Source organism: Dicentrarchus labrax, unplaced genomic scaffold (assembly GCF_905237075.1).
Source record: "Dicentrarchus labrax unplaced genomic scaffold, dlabrax2021, whole genome shotgun sequence".
Lineage (NCBI taxonomy): Eukaryota > Metazoa > Chordata > Actinopteri > Moronidae > Dicentrarchus > Dicentrarchus labrax.
This window is the reverse complement of record NW_026136715.1, coordinates 4,361,216-4,388,756: the sequence shown is the minus strand read 5'-3', so window position 1 is coordinate 4,388,756 and position 27,541 is coordinate 4,361,216. Positions and strand designations below refer to the sequence as shown.

General features: G+C 41.5%; 1 protein-coding gene across 3 annotated transcripts in view; it reads left to right on the top strand.

The window, feature by feature from the left end:
- The window catches only part of LOC127376909 (nucleolar protein 4-like), a 160,205-nt gene that overhangs the window by 42,369 nt on the left and 90,295 nt on the right, over positions 1-27,541 (top strand). For 2 of the 3 annotated variants that reach the window (XM_051424300.1, XM_051424299.1), the window contains exon 4: positions 5,181-5,287. In XM_051424300.1, coding sequence (XP_051280260.1) covers positions 5,181-5,287 — 107 coding nt within the window. Of the gene's footprint in view, positions 1-5,180; positions 5,288-16,078; positions 16,259-27,541 lie in introns of those variants that run through there. The other variant, XM_051424301.1, reaches the window with a different exon arrangement.

Genomic DNA, 27,541 nt, shown 5'->3' with positions numbered 1-27,541 from the left:
ACCTTGAGAGCTCTCTCTAAGTGACAGTCGCTCTGCTTCTCTCTTTTCCCTCTTTATAATTATTTTTCTTAAGAATAGGCTATGAAATGTGCAGCGGTGTGACGTGATGATGCCATGAGACAGAACATATGAGTGTCGCAGTTTGGACGTTTTTTTACCCTCTTTTTTGATTAGCTTGCAGCCAAAAGACGACACCCATTTTACATTCTCCCCCATCATCTCCTCTGCCAACCCTGCCACCCCCATTATATATATGTTCTGCAACTACTGGCACCCTGAAGGCCCCCCTCCCCATCTTTCTCCCTCGTCCACACTCCCATCCCTCTCTCATCCCTCCCCCCATTCCTCCCACTGATGCCCATCCTTCCATCCCCCCTCCAGCTTGTCCATCTCCTTTTCCTCCTTTATCCTCCCCTCTGAGCGTCCCACCCACCATCCTCGCATCCCGCTTCCAGCTCTTCCTCTATTTCTCTCTCCCATTACCCCCCCCCACCAACACTGCTCCAAGCATCCTGTCCCATCCCTGTATCCCTCCCCTCCTCCATCCTCCCTTTGTCGCCTCCTCTACCCATCCCTATACCCTCCGTCCATCCCTCCCTCCCCCCCTCGCACCCCCCCCCCCCGGGTCTTCTCCTCGTCCCTCATTAAACAGAGGAGTCATTGGAGTGTCCTGTCTCTCTCCTCAATTAGCCTAATTAATGGCTTTTAACAAAGAAAATGGCCCAGGAAACGAGCTCATTTTCCACATAGTCGAGGGGGAGAGAGGGAGAGAGGGAGGAATAAGCAGTACTGTTGGGGAGGGCAGGGGGGAGAAATCTGATATATAGGGTAAAGAGAGAGAAAGTAAAATAAAGAAAAAGACATTTGAGTTTACACAGAGGAAGACAAAAGGAGATGGAGAAGACGAGGTCTCCTTACGTCACTTTGCCTTTTCGATCTCGTAGAAAAATCTGGGTTGTTTTAAACTTTTGGAGAAATTTAAATATTTTCCTGTTTTTCATTTACTCGCGACCCAATCCAGACAAAAGCTGTTGATGTCATGGATTTTCTGACTTATAATACAACAAAAACAAAACATACAGAGACCCTGACAGGGCAGGAACCCCCCCCCCATACACACAAAGACATAAAACAAATAGCCAATGGGCTTGTTCTGTGAGGCCGGCACTAAGCAGCCGATTGGTTACACAGCAGCAGGCCAGGTGCCCAGCTGGCCCCCCATCGGGACCAGGCTCGGGGCAGAGAGTGCAGGATACCTCTCTCATTTGAAAGCATGTTTACAATGAAAAACACAAGAACTTAACAAACAAAAAACAAAAAAAATCCTGTCTCTCAGAGTAGGGATATCAAAAAAAGAGAGAGAGAGAAAAGCTTCGTTTTCTGTTTTTCTGTTTTTAATGTGAATTAAAATAAACCATTAGTCTGCCTGAACCAGCTGGATAGTGTCACTGATTAAAAAAAAAAACAACAAGGGAAAATTACAAAATTGAAAATGTAGAAATAGTTGAAAATATATTTCATTAGAAAATGAAATAAGCTGAGCAAACACACACACACAGACACATGTGCGCACACACCTTAAGGACAACAGCCGTGATACTTCAGCTCAGTGTGTGTTTTGTGGATGCCACTCAGAGTGCGAGCAACTAATTGCCTTCCTACCCTGTGGGGGTTCGGCCTCTCCCCGACACACACACATGAACACACACACATGACCTCAGCCCCCTTTATCGCTATGCTGAAGTGACTCCCACTAAAGTTCAGCTGTGAATTATTAAATGCAATTAATCAGCGTGGACTGAGGCCATGTTTAATTGACACAGGCGGCAGGCTCACAGTGTGTGTGTGAGTGGGTGTGTGTGTGTGTGTGTGTGTGTGTGTGTGTGTGTGTGTGTGTGGGCATATGTGGGTGTAGGTTTTTTTATGTAGAAAAGTTAATGATCCTCCTTTTTGTAACAAAATTGAAACTAATGCAGAGTGGATCTCCGTTTACTGCAGTATCACACAGAATCTACTGCATGTCTGTCCGTCCTGGAAGAGTCACTCTTCTGTTTGGAGAGTTTGTCTTTGTCCTAATCAATAGTCTAAGGACAGAGTAGGTCTTAGGCTGTAAAACCTTGTGTGATGCAGAAGAAAGCTTTCTCTCGCTGTCAGTGCCAATAGTCAATTTTTCTACAACTTCATTTTCATGTCACGATCTTCGTCGGTTAAGCCCATAAACATGACATTAACAAGTGAATATCAGGTTTATGTTCACAATAAAGAGGGGCCAAAGAACCAGACGCTGTAACGATGACTCTCATTCATTAACTTGTTACGGAAAAAACATCATTTACTGTGTAAATTATTTATGTGTTGACACTAACAAGCAGTGCAGATACATTTATTTTGACTCTGTGTATGACGGCTCTTTATTTTAATCTGCTCTACTTTTCAGTGATGAGAACGGTTACCCATAAACACCTGTGGTTTGTGGTAATTTCTAATTCGTCAATTCAGGTCAAACTAGTCGAGCCAAATTTTACTCAAATAACCCAAAATCACAAATCACAATTTTATATGAATAAATCAAACTTGATGTGAACACTCTGTGTTCTTTTAAACATGACACCATTTCTATTAGATTATTAGATTATTAATAGACACCTTTAATTAAAGTAAGCATATTTAAAACTGGGTTTCCTGCTCACCCAACACTAATGACACTAGTGACTACATGGCTGACTAGCTCACTTAATAGGGTGCTTGTGTTTGTTATGACAGACATAAATATTAGACACATTCATTTCTTGCTTTATGCTTTTTAAGACAACATCTAGCGTACAAGATCATCACTGTCCTGACTGGGCAGGGGTCGGGGGCCTCATGTTGAGAACCACGTGGCAGCTTTGTGTCACATTATCGGTCAGTTATCACAGTCTGTCCCTCTCTGGAGAATACGCACACTCTCTCTTTCGCCCATCCCCGTACAAGACTATCAATCACCAATCAATGATGACGGTCCTGTCTATTCTGCTAAGCCGTATTGATCTTGTGCCCCATATTCATGTCCATTCTGTAGACGCTCCAGACGTTCTCGTCCTTTAAGAGGTCAGGAGATAAATGGCTGTGAGGAGAGGCAGAGGAGAGAAATATGGGTGGAGATGGAGAGATAATGTTGTTTGTAATGTGCTTTTATTTCCTGTTTTTTTTTCTTTCTTCCTTTTTATAAAAGAGCCTTGAAAAGCAATAAAAAAGCTTTTTAGTGAGCGTATCTGAACAGAAAAAGAGACTTACCCTTTAGTTTATTTTATAACTCAACTGCTGAATAAGTACCCCATCTCCTCACACTGTTAGGTCAAGTCAACTTTATTTATATAACTCACACACTTACCTAAAGGGGTTTTAAACGTCCACTGTGTAACATGTGGTCTATAATCACCTGAAAATAAGAATCATTGTGTTTCTCTTACCTTAGAATGAACTTTTATCTACACACGGGAGGCAAAGCTAAAGTTCACCATTCACACAGAGAGCAGAAAAAAAAGAAAAGAAAGAGAGAGATTGGAGGAAATCCCAGGATGGTTGATGGTCCTGCACAGAGAAAACAACAAGGATGAGAAACTAGGGAGAGAGAAAGAGATGGATTCATTCAGAAGGAAGGATAGTGGTAACAGATGCAAATCTGAAGAAATCAAAGAACAAGCAACTAACTGAAAGATGAGTTTTAGGTTTGGATTTAAAGCCCCCTCAGGCCTCTCTGTGACTGCCTCTCTTTGTCCGTGTGGCTCTCCCTCCAGCTCTAGAGGGTCCTCTAGTGTTGGCTTTCTGACAAGGCATAATAACAGACGGCATTAACAGGTTTGAGAGAAGACCAGCCTGCTGTCAGTTAAAGGGAGTGATAAAATTATACAAACAAAGTCCAAAGTGGAATTTTGAAAAAAATGTTAAAGATGTTTTACATCTTTACCATCTTACAGCACAGCAGCACTGCAGTAAATAACAGCGGCTCTAACTGTTTGCTGTCACAGCTTTTGATTTAGCTGGATGGTCATTAGGAAGGTGGTGGTTTGTGGTGCTGTTAAGCACATTTATTCTTATATTTAAGTTTCTTTCAATCAGTGTTGGTGATTACTGTTTTAATCAACCTCATATAAAACAGTGGAATACCAAGTCGAAGCTTGTATCACTGCTAATACATATTGATTTTAAGTGATTAAAATAGTATTCCTATGAGTACTAGTAGTCATATTATTGCAGAAAAACAGGTTGAGAACGTTCAGTTTATTAGCTTAAAGTAATGCAGTGCTGCAGTAAATCCTTCACAAAGGTTATAGAGTTCAGTCTTTGTTCCTTCACCTTCAGCTACTAGGTTTGTTAGATCCTGTTTGAGCCTTAGTACTGCTCTTCACATTGTAGGTTGCAGGTCAAGTTATTTCCCCTGGTAATAGAAATACACAGAACAGCAAATAGTAGACTGTCTTTCTCCTACTCTCCTCCACTCATAAAATCAGTTTTTCTTCTTGTTGGTTGTTTGATCTTCACTGAGCAGAATGATGTCTGTGCAGAGTTTGACACCAGAACGATGTTTTCACATTCACTGAAAGTGGAAAGTTTCTCTGTGCTCATTGAAAATCAAATTTTCTACGAACGTGATTTGTGACAGTCCTCGTACAACAAGATTGTGTTGTAGTTATCTTCTCACAGCGGGAGGGAAGGAACCGATGGCAATACAATATCACAATGAAACAGTGATGTCTTAATGATACAAAGGTAGTTCATAAGTGAATGAAAGACCTTCAAAGTAAGTAATTACAATAATAGTAGTTTATAGATGCACAAATACAGCCATCTTTCAGTGTCCTCCAGCAAGCTAGGGAGGCATAGTCTGCTGACCCATATCAGTCCTGCTCCAGTCCCCAAGTCCTTCAGTCCTTAGTGGCATCAACCAAAAGACTTCACCGGTTTATAATGTTTAAAAAATGCTCAGTGTGCTGTGGTAGTAGCCCTGTTTTTCTACTGCAATGTGAATACGGCATCACAGGAACAAAGAGGACAGCTTCAAGACATCACAGATCTCTGTAGGAGAAGAAAGCTCACAGTAATGGAATTAAAATGTGGTTTGATACTTCCACCCTAAAAATCTCTCCTCTCCTCTCCTCTCCTCTCCTCTCTCCTGTCTCCTCTCTCGTACTCTCCAGAGAACGACAGGCCGAGCTCTCTGGTGTTGGAGGTGATAGACTACAACATGCCTCTCACCACCACCTACATGAAACAGATGAAGCTGCAGTGTATGAGCAACAACAAGGTACGTGAGGTCACTGTTACAGAGCTGCATGTTAAACACTCTTTCTGACTCTGGGCTCCCGTGTAAGGCTGCAGTGCCGCATCCTCTGTTTTTGTCCGGGCCATCAGACAGAATATACGTGCTGTGTGTGTGTGTGTGTGTTTTTATGCACCCTGAGAGCACAAGTATTCCCTTGAGACTGGATCATGGAGTAAATCTTGACACTGGCAACAGCTCTAAACCAGCAGGTTCTTTTGTACACTCGATTGTTTATGACAGGCGTGTAGGAGGAAACCAGGAGGCCCACTAATGCCTTGGTTGGAAGAAAAACTCCCACACACCGTCTTGCAATTAAAACACTATAATGAGAAGAAATATGAGTATTTCAGTCTGACGCTGGTGGAGGTTAGTGGACCAAAACCATTTCTTCTTATTAAGTATGAGACATTGCTGTTTTTTATACAGAATTTACATATAACAGAAAACTCATTTATGCTTCCAAAGATGCAAACAAATGTCCAAGAAAATCGTTAAACAAGTAAACATTTTTTATTTATCTGGATCAAAAAGGTTTCTCATGTATACAGAATTAGAGGAACTGGTTTTGCAGTCAGTAACTTGGCAAACAGATAAAATCTTCTAAGTGTATGTAATTAGTTTACCATTTTCATTAATTAAACATAGAGTCCATACCATGCTGGAAAATGCCCAAGTTCATGCCTTCAAATATATTCTCTATATGAATATTCTGTATTTCTGTTTACAATTACGTACTTGTTGATTAATCTTCTGTTTATCGACTTGTTCATTAACTAACAGTAATATGTTATGTCACAGTAGTGACCACAGTAAGTGTTAGTAAGTGAAGACAATATCAAATCAAGGTACATCAACATATCAAGTCCTCCAAATTAAACAAAACAACATACATTGTTCGTCTGTGCCCTCTATCAGCAGGACCACATATTGTGTCTGTGGCTTCCAGACTTGTTAGAAACCACTGTTGAAAATAAAATAAATGTTGTTTTATGGTTAAGGTTTGGTTGGGATTAGAAACAAAAATGACTTGGTCAGAAAGTTTGGGCAAATTGGGTAAAAAAACAACAACTTCCAAACCAAGTTTTTTTTTTATATTATTATTTTTTAGCACTCATTAACAATGACAGGGGAACCAAATCTAATAAAAATGATCCAAGATGAACTTTATTCAAATAAAGTACAGCACAATATCACCAGCAAACCCTCACTTGTTTATTTTCTCTAAATAAATCAACTTTGTTCTACTCCATATTTTCCCCATGTCATCTATGCCCCACCTGCAGTGGCTCTATGCTCCACCAGTGGGACCCGCACCACAGTGTGAGAACCTCTGGGTTAGGGGACGTTGTCATGATGACGTTAAGTGCCTAATAAGTTAAGGAATGATTGTGGTCATAGATAAGAGATAATGAAGTAGAACCAGAATGGAAAAACCAGAATTGATATTTGATCTGTTCTGTTATCGCTCAAGCCCAACCTGGTACGGGCCTCAAGTTCTGAGTGTCGCATCTGGAGGAATATTGTGTGTTAGAACAGCTGTAGGAGTCCTGAGGTGGTGAGGAACATCAGCTTCTTCTTCTCTTGTGGCCAGTGCTGTGCCGGCTCAGCTGTGTGTGTGTGTGTGTGTGTGTGTGTGTGTGTGTGTGTGTGTGTGTGTGTGTGTGTGTGTGTGTGTGTGTGTGTGTGTGTGTGTGTGTGTGTGTGTGTGTGTGTGCGTGCGTGGGTGGGTTGGGGGTAGTGATTGGTATATTCCATATTGTTCCCACAACACAACCACCACTCCACCCCATTCCACTGTGACTATCAGTACCACACACTCGCTGTCAGTCATATTCCCTGTAAATGTGTGTGTGTGTGTGTGTGTGTGTGAGTGTCTAGATAACGGGTGGGGGAACAGAGGGTTGAGCTCGTTCCAATTAAGCCAGGCCCCTGAGCGTCAAGTTAATTAGCTGAGGAGAGAGAGAGAAAGAGACACTGAAGTGCCAATTTACACTGGAATGCCAATATATCTTCCTGTCTGTCTGCATGTCTGTCTTTCTGTCCAAGACACACACACACACACACACACACACACACACACACACACATACACACACACACACACACACACAGCCTCTTAAAAACACACATGCAGTTCAATACTTTCACCTCTCTCCACACTTGTTTTCACTCAACCACACACACACACACACACACTCACACCTACACTCAAACACACACACACACACACACACACACACACACACACACACACACACACAAAACAACCTCTGTGGCTCCTGTTATTCTCTAACAGTTGTACCTGTCTATTTGGGGACACCATGTCAAAGCCATTCTAATTAGTTCACACTGACATATTGACACGATTCTCATTATCACCTTTGTGGTAGAATCCAAAGTACAAAATGACATATTGTTTTTCTTGTTGTTCATGTTATTGTTTATTTTCAAAAGCAATTACAATTTTTTTCAACCTCCCCCCCTTTTCTTTTTTTAGTTCTCCGCCGTACTTCTCTCGACCTCTTGCTAATCGTTGTTTGCAGTTTAATGATAAAGGAACTGTGCTCTGAAAGTCACTTGAGGATCAGAGTGTGTCAAAGTGTCTAAGATGTAAAGAAAAAGAAAAAGTTGCAACACAAACAGAAGAGCTCTACATCTGTCAGTGTTACTGTATTGATCTGCATCAGAAACAGCCTTTGAATGATAAATAAAATATGCCTGTGCTGTTTGCAGCCTACAGCGGTTAAGGGTCAGCTGAGGATCTTGATCAATACGCTTTGATTCGCCGATGCCGTGTGCCAGTCTTTCACTGAGGGTCAAATTATGAGGTTGTTATTATGCCAGAGAGGATTCATGTCAGTCATGGTTAAACTCCTAAACAGCATTAGAGCTTTAAGACAAGTGAATAAAAATGTGCAAAGAAGTTTTAATTTTTTTTATTTTTCAGCCTATCCCCGACCTATCGTGGCACGATGGACCAGGCATCTCCTTTAAAATCGCTTTGAGTAGAACTGCAAAATAAATACATAGACATGGACTTGGAAAGACAAAAATAAAGCAAACATGAAATAAAAACGGTACTATAGTTAACGCTATAGAAACTATAACTTTAAAAAGCTTTAAATGTCCTAGTATCAACAGTAAACAGCATGACTGGTATTGAATTTTTATTATACTTCATTCTCTGTGTCTGTGCGTAGTTTGTAGGAACTAATGTAGAAACTAATTTAAAGTTGTAAATAGTTTAAATATTTTATATTTATAATCAAACCAATACAACTACTGTAACTGCTGTTAATGTAAAACTGACTTTGTTGAAGATTAAAAGGTCTGTGCATGAATATCATGGCTGTCAATCAGAATAAAGTGCCACGCTAACTGAGCAGAGATTCACTGCAATTAAAATTGATTTTCTGCCCAATTTCACATCTTGACCTGACAAAATATAAAATTCTGACTCTAATATCTTAAGTATATTTATTTAAGAGCGTTTTAGTTGCATAACAAAACCTATTTTAGCATTACGTGGTGTTTAAACACGTAATAAATGCTGTTTAACACACTATAATACAGTTGTAAGGAGATATAAATGTTTATTAATGTACTTGTCAACAGCTAACTCCTCAAGTGGGCACCCATAGGTTGAGGCTGGTGTACACACACAAAATCTGTTACAATATAATAAAATACAGTTTTACATTTTCAGTATGTTTTTTTGGGGGGAAATACATAATTGGATAATTGTTGTGTACTGTACATTAATAAACACTTAAAAATGTCCTTACATCTGGGTTCATTATACTTTGTTATATTCCATTTATCAGGTTAGTGGTTTTCAAACTTGGGTCTGGGGACCAACGGTGCTCCTTGAGTGAGTTATAGGGGGTCCCAAGCTAAAGGAGGAATATTATATTTGAAATTTAATCACATTTTTTGGAAGTTGGAAGTGATTAATTGTAATTTATAGTGATCCTAGTTTGATCAGTTATTGTCTGAAGACTTTGTTGTCTTCAAACCTAAAAATAAAAACAAATACTGAGAAAAATACTGACAAATTAGGGGCCGTTGGTCTAATGTGAATCTATTGTGGGCGTCCTTCGCATTAAAATTTGGGGACCCCTGTATTAGATGTTTATATACTAATTATAAATGATAAATAGGATGAGTTAAAGTAAAGAGTCACCAGAATTGAAAGAAAATGGCCAATAAATGTCATCCAATAGTCATTTTTAACTTTTCTTTAAAGAATTGTGAACAATATATTTGCTAATCAGTTAAAGGATGAACTTGCTCTCTGTTGGACAAATAGTGTGTTTCTAAATGACCTCAAACATAAACATAACATTTCTGTGCTGTGTGAGACATTAGTCTAGCTCTACTGAAAAGCTCTCTAAAGAGAATTCTGTCGCTGCTGATTTCTTTTGGAAGTCAACTTTTGATTTGTTCTGTTTGTTCACCTTCCCACCTCATCCACCTTCACCAAAACACTCTTATACACATTTGTCAGACCAGACTCTTTTCAATCATGTGGCTGGAAGAGTTGAGGGTAAAGTTTTAGCAGACAGCTTAGATTGTGTGTGTGTGTGTGTGTGTGTGTGTGTGTGTGTGTGTGTGTGTGTGTGTGTGTGTGTGTGTGTGTGTGTGTGTGTGTGTGTGTGTGTGTGTGTGTGTGTGTGTGTGTGTGTGTGTGTCAGGATGAGACTGTGCTGCAGAAAGATTATAGTGTTCGGCCCAGAGGAGCAAAAGTACAGACAGGAATAGAGGAGCAATGACTCACTCACCTATAGAAATAACATAGGACATGAGGGAGCATTAGGTTCAGTCTGTGTGTGTGTGTGTGTGTGTGTGTGTGTGTGTTAGGGGAAGCAGACTGAGTGCAGGATAGGTGAATAGCATTGCATTCCTTGAAAAAAAGGTTGCTGTCTTTTGTCTGGGTTGTTTTTATGAGGAAGAGAATGACAGAGGATGAGGGGAAAATGGGAGAGAAGAGGAGAGAGGATCATCTGTGCTTTCCAGAGAGGGAGAGAGAGAGAGAGGGAGAATGAATCAAAGGTAGACAGAAGAAGAAGAGAGGAGCATGTAGTGCATATTTGTGATGTGTGAATCCACCACCGGCTCCATTAGCACTCATCCCAAGCCTCCGTTCATCTGCCCATCCCTTTATCTTTTCCTCCATCCGCCCCCCGTCCCAATTCAATAAGAGGAGGAAATTACCCAGGATGCTTCCTGGCAGGGGGGGTGTAGGGGGGGCTGCTGCAGACAATGTAGAAATGGGTGAGAAGTGAGAGGAGAGAAGACAAGAGGGGGAGGAGGATAGAGAGATGGCAGGGCGGTGGCTCTGTCTGGCTGAGGGAAGGAGGAAGATGGAGAGGAGGAGGAGGAGGGGGAGTGAAAATGAGGATGGGAGTAGGTGGATGTGCTCGGCCGGGGTGAAAATAAAAATGAGAAAATTTGTAGGTGACAGTGGGATGCGAGGGGGAGGAGGTGGAATGGGAGGAGAGGGGGCTGGGGGGAGGTGACAGGGGGGAGGTTGTGGGGGAATCAGAGAAGGAATTAAAAAAGAAGAATGAGGTGGTTCATTATCGTTTATGGTCTCCCCTTCTCCCTCTCTCTGCCCATTATTTCAGCTACCTCCAGAGGAAAGACATTTCATTATTTTTGGGAGGAGGGGTGTGTGTGTGCGTGTGTGTGTGCGTGCAGAGGGGAGATAGGTTGGGGGTTGGTCTATTATAATTACTAAAAGACTGTTGAGAAGACAGCAGAAAAAAAATTCATACATTTTGAGATAAAAGGCTTGGCACTGGGGCCGAAAAAGGCTTGACAAACCTTTTGTCCACAGTTTGTAGGATAAAAAATAAAGCGCCAAGGAAGGTGATCTAGGATCGCGGTTTCTCTTCCATATATTAACACAAAGTAAACTCTAGCCTGGTCCCAGGGCTCATCTGCGATTATTTTCAGCGATTCAAGTAATAATCAAGTAGAAGGAAACGATAATTCAGTGTGACTCTTAGGCCTGGTAAACTTTACCTACTGTGCAAAGTATCTAAACTTCATTAAAACATCAAAGTTTGTCACACAGATGCCAGGATGGCGGGGGCGTTACTTAAGAAGAAGAAGAAGAAGAAGAAGGGGAAATAATGCGAACAACCTCAAGGCCCCACGCGCTAAACAAATCCATGTGGCTGATAGTTGCTATAGCAACACCTGAACCGTGGACACCGGTAAACCCACAGTCTTAGACTGCATGCCTGCGCCAGATGTTTCTAACCAGATGGAGTGTTTGTTTGCACCCGATGCAGGAAGTAGTGGAAGTCGTTGTGGTGATATTGGCTTTTCTTTTAACTGTAACCATGATCCCTTCCTAACCGAATCCAACCCTTAGAGGCCCAGTGTGTAACATGTAGGGGGCTTTATTGGCAGAAATGGGGTATACCATTCATACATCCATATTATCATTGGTGTATAATCAACCGTTATGTTTTTGTTACCTTAGAATGAACCTTTCTACAGACGCCGAGGATCAACTTCCATGGTGATACAGTAGCCTAGAAAGGACAAGCACTGGCTCTAGATATGGCAGTTTTTGTGCATTTCACAGCCACCATAGCTTCCCCTTCGCTCTTGGAAAGGGAGCTTGAAGCGACGGAGTTACAATCTGCAGCTATACCGCTAGATGCCACCAATACCTACACACTGGTCCTTTAACCAAGTGTTTTAGTTGCCTAAGTCCTTTTTCCCATAACCACAATCATCAACAAGTGAGGATGATAAAAAAAAACATTGTTGTCATTGAACAGGAGTTTCTAGAATCGTCCAATATCAGCATTCTTCAGAGGTTAGTGATACAAACCAGCTGTTTAATGTAACATGTCTGCCATAAAGCGTAACACTGAAGGTATCAAAACATTAAACAGTGGAGCATACCTTGAAATACCTTGTGGGTACACAATAATATATAAATATAAATGTAAGTCAAAGAACAGCAGACAAGTAACTAACAGATATTTCTAAGAGCTGGTGACAAAGCCACCGACACAACTAACATCCATTATTTATAAATTCACCATTTTGAGTTTCCTGTGGCTTTAAAGCTCCTCTGTGCAGCATTATTACATTCATTTTAATGTTAGTCCGGCTTCACTACTTTGCATGTGAGTAAATTTGCCTACTAAGAACCAACGGTGTTGACACTGGAGTATGTACGAGTCTGTAGACTACAGTGCACTCCATCTCATACGGATCACGTGATGCATTTGGATCAATGGGGGCTCATTATTCATGTGCAAACAAGAATTTTAAATTACTATTGCATTAATATTACAAAGATCATTGCGCGTGTGTGTTGATCAAAGGTCCAATTAGTAAATTGAAGAAGACAAATAATAAGAAGAAGTGAAACCATGTACAAGCCACACCAAGTCAAATCAAACCTTCTACACTTATTTTATTTCATTTGTATGTTTCATACACAGAGAGGTTCAATATGCCTTAAACACATAAAGAGAGATAAAACAGGCAAAGAATGGCAGGGAAGAGGAAGTGCATGGGACCATGTACAGGATGTCTATGGGGTCTTAAAACAGTCTTTAAAAATCTGAAATCCACTAATCTTTTAGGCCTAAAAATGTCTTAAATATAATTTTGAATTGATTTTAAAAAATGTGTTGGATTAATGAAGATAACATAACAATGTGTCTTTTTCCTTCGTATCCTTCATACTTTTTTTTTTGCCAGTATGGATGTGAAATAGGTCTTAAATTGCATTCCTAATGATCTTAAAAAGGTCTTTTAAAAGTCTTAAAATTGAACCTGCAGAAACCCTACATGTAGGTAAATATAAAAAAACTCAACCCTGTCTTCTAGAAATTATGTTTATATTCAAATAATTTGAGACAGCAAATAAGTTCAGATGGAGAAATGTTGACCAGATTACGTTTTCTATCAACATAACGAGGAAATGTTAATTAACGTAAAAGTATTGTTACAGAACACTTCAGTAACCTGTTCACTGACATGTATTATATTTGTTTTTTGCCAAAGTATCCCATCAGTACAGTGTCTGCTCGTAACTACAGCAATGTTTAAGCCCTGGCAGCTCTTTGTTAAGGTTAGGGAACCATCTTGGTCAGGTTTGATACAAAAAAGTCTACAGTGATTTCAGACGCATGTTTATTAACATTTAACTGAAACTACAATCTTTACCCAAGAGCTTTTGTTGTCTAAACCTAACCCTAAACTCAGATTGCAAACCCCAAAGTCCCCATAGTGACAAAGTCCTGCACTTTGTACATCAGCAAAAATTCGACCCCTAGGTATTAAACCTGCATAATAGTCTTGTTAGGTAGATTGTGTTCACGGTTTCCCAGCCTCTCAGCAGCAATTCTTTTGACCATGACGATACAGTGTGTGATTACATAGATACACTCTATAAATACTAAATACATCTGGTGTAAAGCTGATTCAAAAATTACATTTAAAGTTGTTGTTTTTTCCTCCTGGCTTGAAGCCCTCAGGTGGGTTTGCACCAGGGGCATGACCTTTATCACGTCTTATCCTCTCACCATCTGCCCTGAATCTCTCCAGTGTATACTGTCCAATAAAGTAGAAATGCCATGGAAACAGGCCTGCAAAGAAAAATCCCCTGGATGGTCTGTAAGTGCACAGCACATATAGTATATGAAAGAGAGTGAAAGCACCATGTCACAGCACTGTTGCCCTGATTTCATGCTGCCCTCTGAGGATGCACAGGTGAGACTACAGCTCACCACAGGAAACAAAACTGAGTCAAATCTTCCCCTGAAACTGCATTTAGATAAGAGGAAAACTGAGACCAACACAAAGGTAATGATATAGAGAGATGGAAAGCCCCCTGAAACCTGGACTATATGACATGCACAATACATAAGACTACTGTCCACTGAAACTGGTACTAATGTTGGTAGATTGAAAAAGCCCAAAGGTCACTTTGAGCTGCATTTGGTGTTTAAAGTTTATTATTGGAACATATAAAATTACACTACAGCATTACAAAGAAAGAACAAGTGCTAAAACCCAACATTGAAACCAGTGCTGCTCATTTTCAGTCATTTTGTAGTAAATTGTAAATTTCAGCTTCTCAATTGTGAATATTTTCTGGTCTCTTTAGTCTTGTATGACAGTTAACAGAATATCTTTGGGTTGTGGACAAGAAAAGACATTTGAGGGTGTCACCTTGGACATCAGGGAACAGTAATCATTATTTTTCATCCTTTTCTGACATTTTATGGATCAAAGAACAAATCGATTAATCAAGAAACGGTCGACAGATTAATCAGTAATGAAAATAATTGTTAGTTGCAGCCCTAAATGACACTGCCACCACATTTAGAGAAGGTTTGCTGTAATTCTAATAAACCTGGTACTAATATAGACTTTGGGAGAATATGAGCTGAAAGAAATCCACATAAACAAACTAATGGCTGTATGGACAGGATACATTTTTATTAAAACCAAAACTTGGCTTGTTGAATGTGAACTTTCCACTAAAAGTTGAACCAGTTGTAATTCAGATTACCTTAGACTGTGTTCAATCTCCTCTTGGGTCAAGCAGCCTATTCAGTATTTTCTGTGGTACAGGAAGTGATAAGCATCCTTATCAGCGCACACACTGCGCCGTAATTCCCTCAGCACTTTGTCCCATGCATGGGTATGCATGGCTAATTACCCCGCAGTTCCACCCTCTGCCTATAGGTGGCAGGTTTGTCATGTAAAAGTATGAGAGGGCACATGCTGCTTTCTGTAGTGTACACACACACACACACACACACACACACACACACACACACACACACACACACACGCCAGCAGCAGCAGCTTCATGAGTGTGTATTTAAACATTTGTATCTGAGCGACGCAGTGTAAAGGTCAGTGTGCAAAAGAAATGAAACATCTTCTCCGTTCTTTAAGGGTCAGATACGACTGTGTGTTTGTCCAAGAAATATATTAAAACAGCATCTCCGGCCCCGAGTGTGCTTTTTAATATACCATATGTATATTTAAGAAGCTCTGAGAGAAGTATTTCCATCTCAAATCACAGCTACATGTTTAAATGTCTGTGCACATCCTTCAAGGTTTATTATCTTTTGCAAATGATTCATTTTTCCACCCAGTTTTTCTTCAGGCAGCGGCAGCATCTGTCACAAACAGGAAACTGCCCCGTAGTTTGTTCTCAGGACTTGTTTCACTTTACGTCATCATGTCTGACAACCTGGTTAATGAATTGGTTTCACATTAATAGCTGCATCAAGGAGGTCATATCAGTATCTTCTTACACCAACATCCACAGAGTCATTACATGTTTGAACAAACGTTTGGTTTTCCTCTGCTGATCAGCCCAAATAATTGAGTATTATTTAAACTGAGAGCCTCCCTGAAGGTTATAATGTTCAGCTTTTAGAGGCGTTATACTTTAGGCTGGAGTTTGTGTTGCAGATTATATCCAGTAAAGTGTTTCTGTAAATGTGATATAAATAAATAAATAAATAAATAAATAAATAAACAGCAGAAACATCTCACATAACCAACATTTACATGCCTGCATTAGTTTAAGTAGGTGATCCAAATAAACAGGCAGCTGGGTGTGTAGTACAGTCTCTCTCCCCCCCTCTCCCCCTCTCCCTCCCTCCCTCCCTCTCTCTCTCTCTCTCTCTTTCTCCCTCGTTGTGATGTAAGCAGCCGTGGCCCCGCCCCCCTCCCCGGTTGCCACAGAGAGTCTTGAGGGTCCTGTTGTGTGTGCTCTCACTCCCCTCCCTCCCTTCCTGCAGCCGCTTATATTGTCCATTTAAAATAAACAGTGAGACCGAGCGGAGCCGAATGAATAAACAACTGAACCAAACAACGAAAACAAGACAACAAGAGTGCGGAGACGCGCGCGGCGACCGACTTTCCATGTTTGTAATCCCGCAGAAGTAAAAGGTAAGGAGGCGTTTTTTCTGCGTGATTTTCATTATCGATCCGTATCCCGGAGTGTTTCTCTCCTCCTCGCGTCCATGCACGCCCGGTGTCTGTCTGAGGCTGCAGCCCGCGGAGCTCTCCTCCTCCTCCTCCTCCTCTTCCTCCTCTTCTTCCTCTCTCTGCGCTCCCATCACACACCGGGGCTGCTGGACGCTCTTATTGACAGGCGCACTGATCAATTATCGATGCGAACTCAAACGCGGGGAAATAAAAGGTGCAGGTGCTTCCGGCGGCGCACTTTGGTTAGTTGGCGACTGGAGCGCGCCAGTAAGTTGGATTTGTGTTGTTGTCACTGCTCTCCTCTCGCACGGGCTGTTAGAGTGTGTGTGTGTGTGTGTGTGTGTGTGTGTGTGTGTGTGTGTGTGCGCGCTGGAGGGCAGTGGGCTCGTGCCTGCAGCTCGTTAAACCCCCCCGCTCCTCCTCATATGTTGGTCATTGTGTGGCTTCAGCAGGCCGCTCCGTCCTGCGACAACTACCATTATCATTCACGAGCGTGTTTCTGGTGTAATGCAGAGTGCAGGAGGCCAGCGTGCTCCTCCCGGACGCTGAGCGTGCGTGCGTGCGCGAGGTGGAGGACTGAGTGATGAGAGTGCGCGTGTCTGTGTGTGGTGTGTGTGTGTGTGTGTGGGGGGGGTGATGCGGAATGACCAAGCACCCGCACACAGTGAGGAACAATCGGTGGCGCGTGCCAAGCATTAAGACAGCGGCCTCTCATTTGAATGGACCGTTATGACGTTGTGGTGGAGGAGGGCAGCCCAGTATCCGGAAAATAACACAACAAGCATTAATAAACACACTTTTGTAATTCCATCTATGTAGTTTGAGTTTGCTGTTTCTGTTTCTGTCCCTTTTATGTTGTTCTGTTAAAGGTTCTTCTGACATCTATAAATATTAAAGCATATGTGTGTTTATTATTGTCATCAGCGTCCAGTAATGACCCAATAGTCCCCTCTCCATAAAGCAAGAATAAAAAATGGTTACTCAATTTAAAAAGTACTTTGTAGAGCAAGAACTTTATGAAATACTCGTCAGGAAAAAAAGAGTATAGAGTAACTATAACAATGTTAACATGGTTACACAATCTCTACCTGTCATAATGCACATAATGTACTGCGGAACCAGTGTTGTGTTATTATTATTCTTTGATCACAGTTCTGACACCTCGATGCTGAAGAAAACTCTGCGTGTGTCCGGGTTTGTATTATTGTTCATTTAGTTTTTATGAGTCCCAGCAGTGTGTGAAGCATCAGAATGGGAGTTGATGAGAACGCAGCAGCGTGGGACTCATCCTACACACATCGATGGTGAAAACTGTCTCTTTTCTCACCGTGTGATAAACCACAGTTTGTTTGATTATCTGTTAGTTTCAGTGAGCGATCCACTCCAGTGGCAGGTCAGAGGTCAATATGGAAACAGGAGCCTAGAGGGTGATGAGAATCCAGTGCCTTGCACAAGAGCTCTTCAGCAGTGGCGAAGGCTTTCAGACGAAGAGGCGGGAGATGAGGTCCTCCAGCTGAAGGACAGGAGTCTTTCACAGACCTGCTCACGGCGTCGAGTGTACTGTACACAGTACCTGTTTCCATGGCAACATCTCTTGGGAAAGTGTTTGTCCAAAGTTGCTGCACGTGGTTCCAAAAACTCGTAATACTTTATCACTGTCAGCGAGTCGTCGGATAGTTTTCTGCTGGCAATTTGGTGACAGGATTTTGAGGTTATGAATCAGTTTAATGTACAGAAAATATTGATCGTAAAAGAGTCAGCAGATTTTGATATCCAATTAAATTCCTCCCGTGCCTGCTGGGTCACAGCAGCGGAGAACGCCATCGAGAGCCGTAGGGTTCACTTCCTTTGACCTAAGAGAGGCCTACACTGAGAATTTATCTGGTTAGATAGCCGCTTCCCTCTACCAGTGGACAGATGCCATATTTTCTCGGGTGTGGAGGTCAGAGCGTTCAGATGCCACTTGTGAATTTCAGGGTCAAAGGTGAAGAGCGCAGTATAATATCCGGTGTTTGTGTGGTTTTGAGCTTGGTTCAGGTTTGGTTCGGGCTCGGATGTAAAAATCTGTTTCTCTTTTCACCAAAACACATTTTCAGTTTCCTTTGACTATTTGACACTTTTAATCAAGAGAGAGGACGTTTGTTACATCTTCAGTTTCTACCGCAGCCCAGGGTATGAAGTTTACATTTAATTTGTGTATTTAGAGTTAATTCGGCCGATCGTCAGACAGTTCCTCCACAAATATTTTGATGATTGATTAATAATTTTTCCACGGTCCCACTGGTTCCAGCTTTTCCAATGTGTGACTTTGGTGCTTTGGTTCTTTATAATATTATTGTAAGCTAGCCTACAATATCTTTTGGTTTTGGAGTTTTTAAAAGACGTCATCATGAATATTGAGGCATTGTGTCTGGCATTTTTTTTACTTTTCTTGTTCTAAATGTTCAATAAAATAATCAAGTAATTGAGACAATAGATGGCAAATGAATTGATATTCAAAGGAATCGTTAGTTGCGGCCCTGTTGTATTTTTATTGTACCACAGTGTGAAACTTCATCAGGTCTCACACCAATAAAACAAACACAGACTTTTACAGGCATTTCCAGTTATTGTCTGGCGTCTTAGGGGTTAAGGTCTTCACAGATTTTCCATAGTGCCCCTCCCCTCCACCGGCCTTCTGCCAGAGGACAGTAGGGACTACAAGAGCCTCTTCCAGGATAAATCCTCCTGTGAGGGCCTGCTTAGCTCCTCTCTGCTCTGCTCCAAAATAACCCCGGTTTCCCCCTGACCTGGCCATGTGCCCTGCTGGAGGGCAGGGGACGAAGGACAGCCTACCTTCTAATCCCCTTTTCCCCTTCATCCTCTTCCTCTCCATTCTGGATGGGTTGGGTCCCTCTATTTCTGGAATCTCTCGAGTGTCTGATGCATCTCGGGAATTCTCTTTGTAGATTTTCGTTGTTTGTTTTCTTTGTTGTGTTTCCTTTGGGTAGATATCGTCCCGGCCTGTTTCGTCTGAGTGATTGTCAGAGGTTGCGAGGGTCAGACACACCCTTTTGTCTAGTGCTGCAACTAAAATGTCGTTATCAATCATTATCAACTGTCAAGGTGACGTCTTGTTTTGTCTGAACAATGATCCAGGACCCAAAACTATGAAGTTTACAGTGATATAAAACAGAGACAAGCAGCCAATCCTCACCTTGGAGAAGCTGAAACAAAAGAATGTTTGGCTGATTTACTGATCAATTAATTGGTTAATTGTTTCAGCTCTAGCTCTATTGATTGAATCATTTAGTCTGTAAAATGTGTGAAAAACAGTTTAAATAGCAATCAGAAGCTCCCAGAACCCAAAGTGACTTCTTTAGATTACTTGTTTTGACAGAAAAATTATAAAAAAAAAATCTAAAGGGATTAAATTTACAATAATACGATATTGAGAAAAGCAGCAAATTCTTACATTATAGAGCTAGAAGTAGCAAATGTTTGGTGTATTTACATGAACTAGTTGTTTCAGTAGCACTTTGCTTTGATTGATTGAACTGATAAATATCTAAATGAAAAGTGAAACGCAACTGGGCGAGAATCTATCTTGCCAGGCTTCAATCAGTGCATTTGTGGCCCAGCTACAGTGGTTCCGGACCAATCAGTGTCCTTTCAGGAAGTACTGAGTAGTATCTGATGGGTTGACGTTCACCCGTTGACCCGTGATAGGCAGATGGTTCATCCAATCACCTTCCTAAGTAGTTTTTGGAAAGGCCCGCTCTTTTCAACAAACAATTCCCAGATGGTTCTTTGTAACAAACCACCTGGTGCAGTCGGGTTAAGAATTAATCTTTATAGGCATGTACATGCTAGTTATATTTGATGCCAAAGTCTAGTAGTTACATTAAGCAATTAGAGTTATATGAAGAATGTCACATTAAGTTTGTCTTCAGTCCTGCAATGTGGACCCTGTGTTACACCTTTAGACAGTCCTATTATAGACCACGTCAGGGCTCAGCATAGCGACCTTTAGGTTGTTGTTCCTGGTAGCAAAGTCATGCTGCATATTTAGGAAACATAATTTCTCTTCCTCGTGTTGTGAGTCTCTGTATGGATTTCTTTCTGCCCTCTCAACCTCTCTCTGGATGAACCCTTTAGATCTTTCTTTGTTCCGTGTCAGTTTCATTTTCCTCCAAGAAAAGAGGGTCTTTTTCTGTGACTTATGTAGTTGTATGTTCATGCATTTTCTTTTTTCAATCCAACATCTGTATTTTTAACAAAGTGGATGTATAGGTGTTTTCTTCCAAACCTCCTTTCATGCTGTCTGTCTTGCACTCAATTCAGTCCTAGCATGAAAAGCATTTCAATCTGCTTCTAACAATAAGCCTGTCGATCTCCTCCCGCAGCAGCTCACCGTGAAGGAGGCTGCATGTCTTCACTGCTCGTCTGCAGCTTTTGTGAAATGCCTTTGCAGAGAGCTGAAGGCTGCAGCGAGCGGTAGTGTTGCATTTTAACTGCATGACATTTGTATGACATTCATCTTGAATCCACCCTGTCAACACTTCTGTATGTATATGAAGTCATTATGGTCACAAGAAGAATCACTCTACTTCCCAAGGCCAACAAATCCAGAGGAATTTTCCTCTGTGAAATTGTTAGAGGAACATTCATGACTAATGTGATGACGTTAGTGCATGCTGTTACGCATCGTATAGGACTAAATGAGTGGTTCTGTCAGACAATACAGGGAGACGGTCGACTATACATATCACTCTGAATATATACATCCAGTTTCACTACTTCTCCTATGGTTACAGACAGAAACACTGTCTTCTGTCTATGGCTGCGTTTTGTTTGAAAATATAGTTTGGCCCATTGATACACACATACCAAGAGATAAATGTTATCATATCTAATCTCTTATGTTTATATTAGCTCCTGTGCACTACGGTTTAACATTGGTTTTATCAGAGACACATCAGCTGGTCTGTGAGAGGCATCTAAAGACTCAAGTTCAAAGTTGGTATTTTTATGTTATAGTCGTCCGTTCATGTTAAATCCCCTGCAGATGAGTCACCGGCAAAACAACTGACTTCACCTGAGTTTCCTTTATGTGGTAATTATACAGCGACTGTTAACAGCACATGAATTGAGCTTTACTTTCTCTTCAAGTTACCAAAAGATAAATGAAATAAATCAACAGCTACAGAACACTGAGGGCGTGTTCACTGTCTGCTTTGGTTCTGAACCAGTACGGTCGACCCTGCACTGGAGCTGAGAGCGACGATTCTGAACAATGGACGCCATTTGAAAGTCTAAATTGTCAGATTCTAATGGAGAGGGAATAAAGAGGCTTTCACATTAGGGACCCAGGCCCCGATCTGAGCACACTTGACCCCAAAGTCCAGTTTGTTTGATTAGTGTGAACCCAGATCATCGAACCGTCTACTTGAAAAGGTGGTCTCGAGTAGGAGTATGGTTCACATCAGGTGTTGTTAATGACTTCCTAATGAGCCGGCTTTCCACCGTTTTGTTTTCCTCTCTCTTCAGTGGTGTGCTGATGTAATATCTTTGCTGGAAAATTAAAGTGGAACTTCTGTTCCGCCTGACATTGGTTCCTTATGCTTGCTTTCTTCATAATGTGTACTTCTTTCTGTTATTTAAGTGGCTCATATTGAGCTGCGAGAGGGTCATGGTGAGAGGGTCATTCTTGACAAAGATATGAAGAATATTGGGCATCTTGTGATTGACAGTTTTTTTCCACACTCTAGCAACAACATAAACCAATGTCACATAGATGAGGACACAATTGTACTCGGGTATGGAACAACATTATTAATCAGTTGTATTCAGGCATGATACGCAGCAGTCGTACCTAATATGAAAACAGGCCAACAGTCCTCAGTGTCTCCACTGTGACAGGCTGTTTCCTTTTTCTTTAGCTATTATTTTGTAGTTGTCCACAAGATCCAGCTTTACATTCCATAGCCAGCACACCTTCCAACATGCAGTGTGTGTGTTTAGCTGTGGGCACATGACTTTCACAAGCTAATGGCTGCTTGACCAACCAACAATATGTTTTGGCCCTTTTCATGTTGGCAGTTCAAGCAGAAAGACTGCCTACTGAGTAACATGACAGAGTAGAGTGGAGCAGAAAGGGCTCACCCCTGCTCACTGGATTACATGATCTAAATGTTGCATACATTTGACTATTAATGAGACAAACAGATTTTCTTGAAACTCTTAAAGGTAGCGTTCACAATCATACGGCCTGTAAGGAATGGAGGTAACGGTGGGACATTTGGCAGCCTTTATGCAGTGCTTTATGTTTTGCAGTTGGTGTCAATGTTGCAGAGCTTTGTGCTGTAAAAGGCTCTCAGTGTTGGGTCTGCCTCTGCCTGGCGGGCGGTTCAGTGCTTGATGAGCTCAGCCAGTTGTGTGCAAACTCAGTGTTTGATTAGCATTGCCTGAGGCAGTGTGTAGTTCCCTGGCCTTTATAGTGGAACCATGAAACGAGGAGAGGTCAAGCCAAACACTTATGAATGTAAACACATTCATGCAGCCGACAGGACCATGGCAGATCAACAGAGGGAGAATCCGCTGCTGTTAGGGTCACCTCATTGTAACCTGCGGGTCCTGTTCAACCACTGATGTACTGTGAAAATAATGTAAAAGAATCACAAGGTTTTCGCTGCTCTGTTCATATGCTTATTTTCTATTTTCTCTTTTTCCCCCGTAGTTAAACATGTTTTCAAAGCTCCCTGTGGTTTCTTTATTTCACCTACACAGTTTGTGTTCCTTTCTTCTTCTCTAAGTTTCATCTTATTTGTTTAAGAGAAACTCAACAAAGCCTAAACCTTCAGGCAGACGTGGGTGGTTAAGTTGAAAGAGGTGGGGTTTTGTGAAGTGTTCACAGGGTTAAAGTGTTTTCAGAGTTTGCAGCAGCTCTCGGAGGATAAAACCATTCAGGAGCTCTGTGTGAAGAAAATCTGAAAAAGACAACATTTCCTGCTCTCTTCAATGTTTCACAGTTAACAAAAGTATAGATAGTGTGTTCTGTCTGAATATGAACATGTTCAGATGACACTGTGGTTCTGAATCGAATGATACACAATGATAGATTTCTGTACACACATACACATCACAAAGTAACAAACTACTAACTGTCTAGCAAAACTTTTCTATCGCATTCGCCTATTTGGCACTGGTTAAATGTTTAATTGGTTATTTCCAACTTCTGTTTTCCGGCAGTGTCATAAAATACACGCAAATACAGATGTGCTCCATGCAGCAGTGAGCAGCTGTTCAGAAGTGATATAGACTGAGCTGCAACAAGGCGGACATGTTTACCTTTGTTGATTTCTTTGTTGCCCTGGCTCAGAAGGGTGAGTAAATAACAACAAAAACCACCAGCATTGACTATCAGTCAAGAAATGTCTCAATCGGTGCCTCTCTTTTAGGGATGTGTTAGCGTGATTTTATTATTATTTATCATATTTTATTGAAAATGTCCTGGAAACAGGAACAAAGCGCCACATAACTTGCCAAATCTTTTAAATCCTGATTGGTGCATGAAAGTTCATGACATCATGATTTTCCATGTACTCCCACTCCGAACCGTTGAGAGAAACAAAGACGGATAGCGGAAATCTGTCAAGTGCAATAACCACAAGTGTTCTAACTTTGGTAGAAAATAGTGTTTTCACTTAGGGCCCCTCTGATTCATGAGCTGATTGACAAATGTTTTCAGGGCCTTTTAAAACTGTTGAGGTTCACCTCCCACCCAAACTAAAGTTGTCATATTATAAGGTCCTCGGGATAAAAGTGTCAATCATAAAGCACTGTGTAGGTTATTCTGTAGTGGGTTACACAAGAAACGTTTCTATGTAATTACCTTGGCTGTCTGCGGCAGACTAGTGCTGCCTGGCGGCCATGCTGCTGTGTGTGCTCAGTGCTCAACCACTGGAACCAGAGAGTCCCTGCAGAGATCAGCCATATAATACAGCTGGAGCTGAACTCTGCACCTCTACTCCTCCTCTACTGCTCCTCTCCTGCTCCCCGAAGCCCTCACCCCCTCCTCTTCCTCCAGGCGAGTTTCTCATCTCTTACTTCTAATAGTATAAACTGATAGCTGGCCCTGGTCATGAGGGAGCCTGGATGTAGTAGAGATGGACAACTCAATCTGGTGTACCTGAGTGCTGATTATTGCCAGAAGTCAGAGCAGTCAGTTGCCTGGAAAATAAATAAATTAGTGGTAAATGCTCCAGCAACAGAGAGAGATGAGTCAAATATTTATTAGGCTGTTTCCTGGGTATGCAATGAAGATGAACCACATGTTTAGGCACTTAAAATGATGATACATTAACAAGCGACAAAATAAAGAGTTGCCAATTATCGATGCAGTGGCTGAAAGTTTTGCCCACTAGAGCGTTTGGCTCCAGTTGAACTGAGTTTGGATTCATGCTGAACAATAAGTGGATCCGATTTAGTTAAAAAAGAGAAAATTGCCAAATTAACTGAGCTGAGTTGTCAGAATGCTTCTACTATAGCAGGAACATGCCTGCTGTGAATGCACCTTTTATTTTTGTTTCTTAGATTAGATAGAAGAGCCTAAAAGGCTCCGTAGTGCTGCAGAGATGGGAGACAATTCTCTGTTGGGTCGTCATTGTCAGTGACCTTCTCTTTTATATCACACTGTGTTTGATTATGTAGTTAATGTTAAAAAAAAGCATCCATTAATGCAGGTTAAAGTACAATTATGTGCCAGGTCCCATCATTTTATCTGGCAGCCCTATGCATGAGTACACACGTTGACTTCTGTTGTTGATTTGAGGTGTAACGTTTCAGGTCGTGGTGACTGGCTGCAGCTCAGCTGTGTTGCCGACGTGTTTGCAGGGTGAAACTAGCCTGGTTCAGCAGTGACCTTTGCCTGGACTAATCCATTCTGTGTTTCCCAAGGATTGCTTCCTGCAGGGGAAAGGGGTTAATCGTCATGCTTGGGGCAGATTTGTGACTGACTGGATTAAGTGGGGCTCAGAGTGTTGGACACTCCACTAATCTCCGGTATCCCTGCCCCTGCTAGCTGTTAGGGAAGGACCCACTGACTGGCTGATTTATTCTCTGGCTGACTGACTTATTTCCTGATTGACCAAGTGGACGACTGACTGATCCAATGACGATGGAGTGGTTAAGTTTCTGGCTGACTGACGCACTTGGTGTCAAATTAGAAACATAGAAAGAATCTGCATTTTATTTCTCTCCAGAGTCCAGCCCTGTGAATCAGTTTACTTTTCTGCTCCAGTCCACACCCGCCCTTTTGTGAAGAAACTCAGTGTGGAAACCTCTGTTATATTTGGATTCTCAGTGTTGATTTAACACTTTACAACAGTTCCCACTCCCTTGTCCCGCTTTGTGAGTCAATGATTAGCTGATACTGCTCAGTATTTTTAGGCCCACAGTGTTGGAATGAACTCTAATGGTTTTTTTTCTGCAACCGTGTATCACAGTGCAGCTCAAGTTCCTCAACCAACCTTAGTTTTTATTAGTTCTTTCTTATCATGGTAGTACAGGTTATAGTTCTGAAAGCATGTGTTGAATATCAGATAGTTACACATGATGGTAGTGCTGTTTCTGCGGTGGTGAATCACTGCTTGAGGTAAACACAACTGAAAGCTGCATAGGGCTGTTAGTTCTCAGTGATATCTAGCTCACCAAAAACAAAATCACCAGGTAGGAGTTTGGAATACTGACTGAAAAATGGCACAAGTTTGGGGCGCCCTGGTGGCTCACTTGGTGGATGTGCCGAGGTTGGGACCTCGGCTGTGGGGGCCCAGGTTCGCTTCCAGTCCATGGCCCTTTGCTGCGTGTTGTCCCCTCCCACTCCCACCCCTTTCTTGTGTACCTTTGGCTGTCACTATCCATTAAAGGCGTAAAAACCCCCCAAAAAAAAAAAGCCAGTATCATCTATGTACAAAGAGAGGGATCATTATATAGTGTTTATTGTGTTTAGAGTGATGAAGTTACCATCAGTTTTCATTTACAGTACCTCTCAGTAATCTTTTTTCACAATACTGAGAAGCCCAAGTTACACAATGATATGACCTCAGCCACTGTATGGATTATACTGTATTACTGTATGTTGTCTGGTCTGTGAAAGTTCAGTTTCCATGGTGATAGTTGAGATTATGTTCTCTATTCAGGTACGCACACACACACACACACACACACACACACACACACACACACACACACACACACACTCAAACAGACACTCACAAGGTTGCTAGTGGATTTAACAGATGGGTGATAAAGGTCATTGGGAGCCTGACCTCTTTTCTGTCACACACACACACACACACACACACACACACACACACACACACAAAACACAAACACAAACAGTATGTAACCGTATCAACAGCAGTTTGTGTGTGAGTTCCTAGACTGCATACAGCCGAGTACTGTGTTAATTGTCCCTCTTGGTTTTCACTCTCTGTTTTCTAGTGCAACTTAACACTTCAGCATGTGTCATTCTGTCAACCAGATGGATAAACAGGCAGTTAAGCAGCCAGAGTCAGACTACTAGCCAGTCAGCTCAACATAAGCATTGCTCCTCAAATTCTTGTCTAGCTATTAATAGTTTAGTCTACAAACTGTCTGAAAATAATAAAAAATGCCCACCACGAGTTCCCAGAGAAGTTGATTTTCAAATCATAATGACACAAAACACAGAAAAGCAGCAAATCCTCAGATTCAAGGAGCTGGAACCAGAGATATTTAGCATTTTTGATTAATTTGCATTCTCTAGCTGTTAAGAGGGTGACCATCATCATAACATACCATTATTTTTGCAGCCAGCAATAATGAATTCAAAGTATTTAACACACATTTGTTAAACAGTGGCCATTTTACAATACCCTGTTGTTCCAGCATTATGTTGGCTTTGTCTTCTGTTGGCTTCACTCCCAAAAAAATAAGCCTGGCACATTTGGCTTCAGTTACTACAGTAATCATGGTCTCACGAGCTGTATCTGTTGTTTTCTCACCAGCTCATAACACGCTGAAAATGATCAGCGGCATTTTTTCTTGTGCACTGTATGTGTCAATTTTACTATTTCTAACACTCTGCAACTAACAAGCTCTTCTGTCTTGTTGATGCCATGAGTGTACTGGCACTTGGATTGCAATACTGTATCGGAAAGGTTCCACCGACACACCAAAACCACAACCGACCTGGGAGAGTGTGTGTGTGTATGTGTGTGTGTG